Here is a 10191-nt window from a genome sequence, read left to right as displayed (position 1 = left end):
TGAAAAAATATGCTCATTTGTGATGATGTAATAATTAATAAAAAAATAATTAAAGCAATAATTATAAAAAGGAGGTTTTTATAAACAAAGTATTTACTTATAATACTCCAGTAAAAATAATAATGAGACACGTGTATTCTTCATTATTTCGCTGGAAGCCTGTGGCGCAGCGCAGTGATATGCAGGCTATGTATTTGATTGGTGTGTGCACCAGTAACTATTAAAGGTTCGATTCTCATACGGAATATGTTTGTAGGTACCTACTTATAATAGGTTTCCGTTATTTTGATTATTAAAGATCTCGCAATAAAAGCTAATTTAATAATAATTTATAAATTGTGGGAGTTATTTTTAAAAGGAAACAAATTTTATAGTTAATTTTATACAGTTATATATATTAATAACCCACGATCGCGGTTAAAATTCAAAAAACTACACAAGCAAGATGCGACAAAATGAGTCCGCTCAATAGAAATATTGCATCAGCTACTACATTAGCATCAAATAATAAAGGAAAGTTTCACATGCACAATTTCCCGCTAAAACTGCGAGTTGCTGACACAGCCACTACGAATTAGCTTAGCCATCGGTCAATCGATCGAATTAAACAACAGTTTTAAGTTACATTATCAGTACTCAAGTAAGTGACGAAATCGAAACCAATGTGCACTCAGTATCGAGTCGGCTCGCGCTGCGAAAGCGCGTATCACACGCGCATCACTAGTTTCTGTTTTTGAATTTTAAAAAAATATCCGAAAATGGCGTGCCCTATGAGGTGAGTGCATTTTATTTTTAAAGTGACTTTTTATTTTTGAACTACTTATTAGGTTAGAAAATATTTATGTAAATGGTTTAAAAAATAATTTTAAGATTTTTGACGTATTTATACATTTTATCAATGTATGTTTTAACTTCCCGATACTAAAGGCTATCATAGTGTGATAAAATAATCATTTTAAGAATTTAATTGTTAAGTCGTTACTACCCTCTGAGTAATATTTAAAATAATTACAACAATAAATCAGTCTTTAAGAACATGGTGCGGGGAAAAAAAGCCGTTGGATCTAAGAATAATAATAACCTAACGTTTTCATGTAAATAATAACTTTCTTCTATTATTACCTATAGATAAAATAAAAATGGCATGGTTTCTTTTGCCTTATTTACTTTGCTACAGCGTGAAATAAAATTGAAATTGTTGTTTGTATTTATTAAAGTTACCGACTAAGTAGGTACTTACATCGTGAAAACTTACCGGAAAATATTTAGGTACCTAGTTATATTTATTATAAATTACAATAAATATTTCAGTTCTGTTTTGGTAATGAAAAAAAGTTTTTTTCGTCTTTAATTAAACATAGAAGTCTTTGCTCGGTATTGAGCCACGAAATATGCTAAAAAATACAAAAATCTAATGTAAACATTAAAAGCCATTTATAGTCGAATTCAAATTCGTAGAAAAAGAATTAGGTAATTAATAGTTTTATGAACTTCCGGTTCTCACGGATCCCTACCTAATAAAATGTTTAACATTCAATGACTTTACTAACTTTACGACTGATCAAAATTCATCAATTCATGCGTTATACAGAATGCATTGAAAACAAGACCGCGTTGTAATAATATTATTATTGTTTATACACTGATCAGTTATTGCTTGTTGTCAAGTCGTAATCCTTATTGCACTTTGATAAACTCGGTGATATACATTCGAAAACTCGAAATCTAAAACACTGGTAGCTTTAACTAACTGATCACTACTGATTTACTGATCAGCCTAGCCTTTCTTCGGCTTCCAGTCTCGCCGGAAGCAGTTGAATACCAGTATTTTTAAGGAAAGAAAATAGGAAGTAACTAAAAAAGGTTAACTGCAAAAAGTAAAAAAAAAAATAAAAAAAAAATTAGTGATTTTTTGTTTTAAATTGACGAATTATTATCGCAAAATTTAACATTTCCATGGAACCATTTTTAAGTAGCCAGCATGTTCATTGGATAACAAAAACAAAACAAAATTTGTGACTTTGAATTAATGCAAGAAAGCTAACATGCACACTCTCAAAACTGGCTTCTCCGCAAACTATTTGCTTAATTGGGCTCAAGCAATTTTGTAGCTCCATAATAATCAAGTCATCATAAAAAGTCAATTCTGAAGCCTAATTTACATTCGTATTGAAGCTGCTTATAATATACCAGTGATTATAAATAAAAACAACATGTGTTATGATGAAAATTACACCAATGGGCCATGCAATTTTATAAAGTAGCGACGTAATGTTTTTCATATAAATATATTTATTATTATTATAACGTCCCACTGTTGGACTAAGCCTTCTCTTGTACTTCTTCTATAACTGTTTATTTCTCATATTACCTCACAGCATTCCACTAAAGCTCTACCATAGTCTATATTCTACACTAGCTGACCCGAGCAACTTCGCTTGCGTCACATAAGAGAGAATGGGTCGTATTTTTCCCCGTTTTTGTAACATTTTTTACTGTTACTCTGCTCCTGTTGGTCGTAGCCTGATGTTATATAGCCTTATAGCCTTCCCCAATGAAAAGGTTATCCAACAGTAAAATATTTTTTTCAATACGCACTAGTAGTTCCTGAGATTAGCGCGTTCAAACGAACAGCCTCTTCAGCTTTATAATATTAGTATAGATTCTGGGTTGTGTTTTTTGTCACAAATCCCTCTAGACCTATCTGAGTTTTATCCCGCTACCGTGCAAGTGCAAAAACTTTACACAAATAAGTAATTCTACTATTAAAATTGATAAATTTTAATTATGAAAATTGGTTAAATTCGCGTTGATACCAATGAATATTCATTTCATATTAATATTGAATAATAGTAATATTGGCATAGAAGTTGATTTGTTTACTGTAGCACCGGCGATCCAATATATTACCGCGTTATCAAAATGTCGCTAAGGTCTGTCAACAATAAGTGTTATGCATAACACTAAAGTGATGTAAACCTTGTTTTCCTATTACCAATTTATTGAGGGCCACTGTGTTCGTGAAAAGGAAACATCGTCAAATATAAAAGGTTTATGATATTTTCCTATTTGATTTTGGCACGAAGATGAAACTATCACTCGGACGAATTCGTGGACGAAGCTAGTCCTACAATCCTACTAATATTAGGTACAAATGCGAAAGTTTGAGTATCTGTGTACCTATGTATGAGTTGAGTGTGTTACTCTTTCACGCAAATACTACTGAACCGATTATGACGAATTTCAGAATATAATAACACATAGGCTTTTATCCCGGAGTTTCCGAGGGATCGGGATTTACACGGGAAAGATTTCCACGCGAACGAAGTCGCAGGTGGCTTCTAGTATACTATAAAATAAACAATGGTGGATACACATGAATCCAAATTCATTTAAGCTTACCCATTCACTTTAATTAACTTATCGTCATTTTCAAGTTGGTAATTGTGACATATTTGGTTACATGTCTAAAGAAATAACCATTCATCACTTAAACCACGTGGGCCGTGAATAATTAAGTCCATGTTGCAATTGAACCAGTCTAACTGAATACGGGAACCCGAAATACCAGTTACCGAAATACCACATCTAATAATTGGTTATGTATACAGTCTGCACTCCTGAGCAGGTGGGAGACAGGTGTCAATTGAAATTACTCACAGGAAAAGGTCAAAATGGGCAACATATTTTTCTAAGATACACTTGTATTGGTGTACGTTACGCTAGCAAGAAAGTGTCACCTAGAGTGATATAAGTAGAACGTATAATTAGTGCGCAATCTGCTGTAAATGTGCGCCGCATAAAAAAATTGTGCGTGTTGTAGTTTTGAAAAAAAAACGTAAAAACGATTCCTGCTGGAGTAACGTTGTTCTAGCAAGAAAATTCTAGACGAATTATCGGAGAGATAAAATACATACATGGGCAGAGAGCTTATATTTGTGCAAGTATGTGCGCCATAAATATAATTTGTGCGTCTTCAGGTTTTCGAGATATTGCGTTTCTCGCTGCAGTAACGTTTTGCAAATTCGTGTATCTCCAAGACCATTTTATGTGCGCCTGTAGAATGAACATACACGAATAGCTCTTAATTTGTGCATATTTGTGACATAATTAGATGCCAGATAATATTTATAATTTTCAAGTAATCGCGCTTTATTGAAAACTTAAAAAAATATTGTAGCGCCTAAATGAGAAGACGTATAAGCTCGCTAAAAACTGTATTCGTTCCATCTTTTTGTTTATAATTACCATAAAAAGTTTCAAAACAGAACCTACAAGCGTTAATGAATAATATTACTAAAAGTCGAAACGACGGCATCATAACTTTGACGCCAACAAACAAGAAACTGGCTCAACCTAAGATGTGTAGATGTAAACCAAAAATTAGTGCATTTATCAAATAATATATAGTAAAAATATCCAGCTTCAACTGTTTCGTGTTAAGTAAATATTAATATCAAACCAAAACAGTTATTCAGCGCAGGTTATCCGACCAAATTCGAATGACTACAAAAAAGCGACGGATTCATACGTATCGATGACCTCCTTTATTAAACGTATTACACCTAAACTGTGTTCGTACAGTCACGCTCAAATGTTCGTTGGGAATTATTATTACAATGACCTAATAAAAATATAATATATGTAATATACCTAGGTATTAAATGTACTTTCTGATCATATGAAATCAAAGAGCTTGTTGGTTTAAAAAAATATTATTTTTATTATCATAATCATGATTCTTAAAGTAATTATGGCAACAAATCACAGATCAAATTTTCTACCTATAAATATTAGAACAAACATTGTTCAATTAAACTATTTGTACCTTGTATAGTCATTTGGTATTATTTAAAATCACAGATCAGTTTTTCATTTACTTAAGTACACAAACAATAAAATCACTTAAAGTAGTTCAGTACCATCATGGCGTGAAATTTAAATATTAAGTAGTTGTTGTTTTGGCCGAGATATAATTATGTTTTGGTTAGGTATGATTATATAGTACGCGAACGTAATAAAAACCTATAGAGCGTTATATTTTGTTATCAATTTATGTTTTTTAAAGAATAGCCGGATTTGAAAACTTCAACTCAAGTTTCACATATCGGGCTGCTTAGGTTTGGGTTTTCAAATTAGGCAATTAATAAAAGGATAAAAAAGAATAATAATTTTAACCGGTCTATACTACGTTCGCGTATCATACTATCATACCCAAAACTAAATTATATCTCGGCCAACAAATGATGTACATAATCGTGCGCAAAGTTACCGGAACAGCTAGAATAGAATGATAGAAGAATAGGTATGTTTAATTTAATCAAAAGTTATTTATTTTTAACTATTTTCTACTGCACTGTACTCGGGCACAATACGTTTCAACCAGTTAGCGAGTAAAGTTAAGAAGGTCATCGACACGTATGAATCCGTCGCTTTTTTGTAGTCATTCGAATTTGGTCGGATAACCTGCGCTGAATAACTGTTTTGGTTTGATATTAATATTTACTTAACACGAAACAGTTGAAGCTGGATATTTTTACTATATATTATTTGATAAATGCACTAATTTTTGGTTTACATCTACACATCTTAGGTTGAGCCAGTTTCTTGTTTGTTGGCGTCAAAGTTATGATGCCGTCGTTTCGACTTTTAGTAATATTATTCATTAACGCTTGTAGGTTCTGTTTTGAAACTTTTTATGGTAATTATAAACAAAAAGATGGAACGAATACAGTTTTTAGCGAGCTTATACGTCTTCTCATTTAGGCGCTACAATATTTTTTTAAGTTTTCAATAAAGCGCGATTACTTGAAAATTATAAATATTATCTGGCATCTAATTATGTCACAAATATGCACAAATTAAGAGCTATTCGTGTATGTTCATTCTACAGGCGCACATAAAATGGTCTTGGAGATACACGAATTTGCAAAACGTTACTGCAGCGAGAAACGCAATATCTCGAAAACCTGAAGACGCACAAATTATATTTATGGCGCACATACTTGCACAAATATAAGCTCTCTGCCCATGTATGTATTTTATCTCTCCGATAATTCGTCTAGAATTTTCTTGCTAGAACAACGTTACTCCAGCAGGAATCGTTTTTACGTTTTTTTTTCAAAACTACAACATGCACAATTTTTTTATGCGGCGCACATTTACAGCAGATTGCGCACTAATTATACGTTCTACTTATATCACTCTAGGTGACACTTTCTTGCTGGCGTAACGTACACCTTGTATTGTATGACAATTTAATTGAGAGCTGTGGCAGTCATGAAAATCTGGATTCTTATTAATAAATATGTGTATTTCGGAAATAAAGAAGCAGAGAGAGAAGCAGTATTAAACAGGCCAAAGGCAGCTGCATAAGGCTGCGAGTCTGCGAGTCACTGATTTTCTAAATCCTAAATTTTGTTTAACCCTTCCGTGAAATTTTAGTACAAGGGTCTCATAGCTCACACAATACGCAAAAACAATACAATTCAATTATTGGGCTATAACTACAAGTGACCCTATGACTTAGATTGTGTAGATAGATTCCTGTGTTTATACCGTCTTTTCCCAATTACCCAGTTAAAAAAGTACTAAGTGGGGTCGTCAGAATAGTATAAATATTAGACTTTGAGAACTAGCTACCTGCTTACAACATTTGAGATTTTCGTGTCGTACCTATTACTCGTATTGCAAATTGTTATGGCATTTTCTTATCGCCATTTATAACCATGGCCTTAACATTACAACCAAAGAGTAATTGATTTTACACGATTATACGTCCATACTTATAGAAAGAAGCGTAGAATCTTGGACCAAATATTTATAATTAATAAACAAATGGCGTATGTAGTGAAACCAGTTATAAATATTGCGAAATACTTCGTTTATTTTCGCAACAAATAATAAAAATATTTTTTTTCTATAGATTTTTTTACCGTTATTTATTGATAAATTAAGTAAATTATATTTAGTAACATGTTTAAATGCAAATAGGGTATAAATATAGATCCGGATTTAAGATTCAAATATTCAGATTCATAAAAAAAGGCTAGAAAAAGAAATATGCAAAAGCGACGTCAGAATAAAATCAGAGATCGCATTTTAATTTTGTATTATTTCGGCCGCTTTGATTTGCAAAGAAGTAAATCGTAAAGTAACCACAATACAATATTCGTACTAAAGACAGCAATGCCAGTCATAACTTAAAACATGGCAATGGCAAATTTTACTTTTGAAAATTTTCCCTTTTAGGAAAAAAAACCAGTCAGAAAAGAAATAATAGTGTTTTCATTTTATTTTATTGTATTTTTGGCCAACCTGATGTCAAAGTTGTCCAAATTGCCCCACTCGCCTTAGACATGGCTTAGCGACCGTTTTCTTCGTAGACAACAGCCGGGTCCGACTTTTATGTCTTTGATGACTTTTACGTGCCCTCCGTAGCACGAAGCAAAGGTACCAACCATGACAAGACCGCGGCAAGAGTCTCTTAGCCCACAGATCGTTTACCCACCAGTGGGCGCAACTGGCTCTGAGTACTTCAGCGTCAATAATATCGAATTCTTTGTTCCCAGGAGTGGTATAGACGAGAACATGGGCCAAGAAGGCGACCACCTCGGCAACGAGGCTGGTATGCTGTACGGAGAGTACCTGATGCTGGACAAGCTACTGTCTGCTCAGAGAATGCTCAGCGCTGAATCCTCCAAGCCGGTGCACGATGAGCATTTGTTTATTGTTACTCATCAAGGTAAGATTAGAAAGATAGTTTGCTTGTAACGCTCGCGCCTGGTCCATCGAAAGTTGAGGGTCCTGGAAAACATTCTGACATATTTATTATTTCTATCCGGCCCAGGATAACCCTGGATACTCCTGGTAGCATTTCTGTCAGATCCGGTACTTGAGTCTGGCAGAAGTGTTACATAAACTTTTTATTAAGTCAATCCCGTAGCTATTTGGACTTAGCCGATAAATCCATACTAATATTATAAATGCGAAAGTAACTCTGTCTGTCTGTCTGTCTGTCTGTCTGTCTGTCTGTCTGTCTGTCTGCTTCTCAATCACGCCTAAACTACTGAACCAATTTGCATGAAATTTGGAAAATTCTGACCCATTCTCTCTTATGTGACGCAAGCGAAGTTGCGCGGGTCAGCTAGTAAGTATCATAATATCATTACCATGGCTTAGCCTTTCTTCCAAACTATGTTGGGGTCGGCTTCCAGTTTCACCGGATGCAGCTGAATATCAGTGTTTTACATGGAGCGACTGCTTATCTGACCTCCACATCTCAGTTACCTGGATTATAAAAAAGTACCCTTCGGTAAGACTGGTTGTCAGACTTTCATGCTTCTGACTTCTGTTAACGACTGTCAAAAATCTTCGAAATTTACAGCCGGAACCCACAATTTAACGTGCCTTCCGAAACACGGAAAATAAGTGTCTTAATATATTAGTTATTAAAACATGTTACTTTATTTTTTCAGAGAATATATGCTTATTGATACATTTCTGTTATTGTTTTAATCACTGTAATTAAAGATTGTTCTCCTGTTTCCAGCATACGAACTGTGGTTCAAGCAGATAATCTTCGAAGTAGACTCGGTACGGTCACTCCTGGACGTGGAAGGTCTCGACGAGAGTCACACCATGGAAATATTGAAGAGGCTAAACCGAGTAGTCCTTATTCTAAAGGTAAGATTTATAAATGAAGATACTGTTATCTAATAATCTGGTAGAATAGAATATTATGATGATTAAAGATTTGGTGTGTAGCTCAATTCTTTATTTTCTCGACTACCGACAACCGACCTGTCATTGAGAAATTTTGTACAAAAATCTGATCAGCGCCTCTGACAGGCGTCGTAGAAACTTTTTTGTCAGTACATTCTAAATGTCAAAATTTCGATAACTAGCCGGTTGTCAGTAGTCGATACTGGTAGAGAATCGAGGTAGTGGTGGTTAAATTTTATGGTAATTAAGGCATTGCATTTTACAATTTTACCTCTGATTGCTTGACGTTTCGGCGCTGATTTCATTGGCTGTCGTCATCAGCTGTTTTTTAGTTAATTACTATGTGTAAATAATAAACATGCAATGCGAAATTATTATTTTGATAAGAATAACTTTTTTTATGCATTATGATCAACAAATGCAAAGACTAACATTGAAATCTGCTTGGAATGAAGGAGAATTAAGTTTTTGGAGTTTTAGAAAATGTTTTATTTTTTGTCACAGAGTTAGGGCGCGTTTCTACTATGTCGTGACGACAGATAGTCGCGTAGTTTTAAGTGTCGTGGCTCATGTGTTTAAATGGAGGTGTTCACATATAGAACGACACGACTTACTGTCGTCTACGACATTTTTTTGCAGTGACTACAGATTATCGTGACAGCGGGGACGACTAGCACGACAGTCGTAAACCGATAAAAAATCGTTAGATGTGTAGCTTGCTAATGCTGTGCAAACGATAAAATGTCGTCGTCACTACACGATAACAATTTTTGACGACAAACAGTCGTTATAATGGAAACAGCAGCTAGAGACGTCATTTGAACTACACGACTATCTGTTGTCACGACATAGTGGGAACGCGCCCGTACATCGGATTTGTCCTCTGTCGAAAAAAGGTTCCATCTTATTCGACGCAAAGAAAGCCGGCAGTATAGGCCTATTTTACACAAGAAGCTTTCGAGTGTAAAGTTTCAGACGAGCCGTTTTATAATTTCGTTCTACGTGTATAGTTTCTATGTGATCCTCTTAATAGGATTAACCCTGCTTTTGATATCAAGTGTCCACCGTTTGCGCGCGACACGTAGCTACTTCTTTCTTTTCAAGTGTTTAGCTCCTTCAGACCATTTAGTTTTCTTTTATTCTATCATATTATTACTAGTTTAAATATATTTTAATGATCTTAACTTTTAAACTCTCGCGTTGCATGTTTAATATGTAATGCCGTGCCTGCGACCACGGCGAGTGCAACCTGCGCCGAAACGTTAGGCATTTTAAGGTAAAATGCGTGTTCGCGTTAATTCCCGTATCCTAATATATATTTTAATGATTTCAAAGATTTGTACAAGTCATTTTACTGTGAGTATGGTAAACAAGACGTCTTTCAAGATGTCCATGTTATATGGGCGGTTTAGCAAGCGGAAACTTACTTTGACTGTCTGAATATAGCCGCAAGCCGCTTTACAATAG

At 34.4% G+C, this 10191-nt stretch overlaps 1 protein-coding gene across 1 annotated transcript in view; it reads left to right on the top strand.

Moving 5' to 3' along the window:
• Nucleotides 1-633: 633 nt before the first annotated feature.
• Nucleotides 634-10191, top strand: part of v (Tryptophan 2,3-dioxygenase vermilion) — a 24174-nt gene continuing 14616 nt past the window's right edge. The window contains exons 1-3 of the mRNA XM_076125772.1: nucleotides 634-775; nucleotides 7572-7744; nucleotides 8552-8685. Of these exons, the coding sequence (XP_075981887.1) occupies nucleotides 759-775; nucleotides 7572-7744; nucleotides 8552-8685 (324 nt within the window). The 5' untranslated portion in view covers nucleotides 634-758. The remainder of the gene's footprint in view (nucleotides 776-7571; nucleotides 7745-8551; nucleotides 8686-10191) is intronic.

This window comes from Anticarsia gemmatalis, chromosome 18 (assembly GCF_050436995.1).
Source record: "Anticarsia gemmatalis isolate Benzon Research Colony breed Stoneville strain chromosome 18, ilAntGemm2 primary, whole genome shotgun sequence".
NCBI lineage: Eukaryota > Metazoa > Arthropoda > Insecta > Lepidoptera > Erebidae > Anticarsia > Anticarsia gemmatalis.
This window is presented reverse-complemented; position numbering and strand designations above follow the sequence as displayed.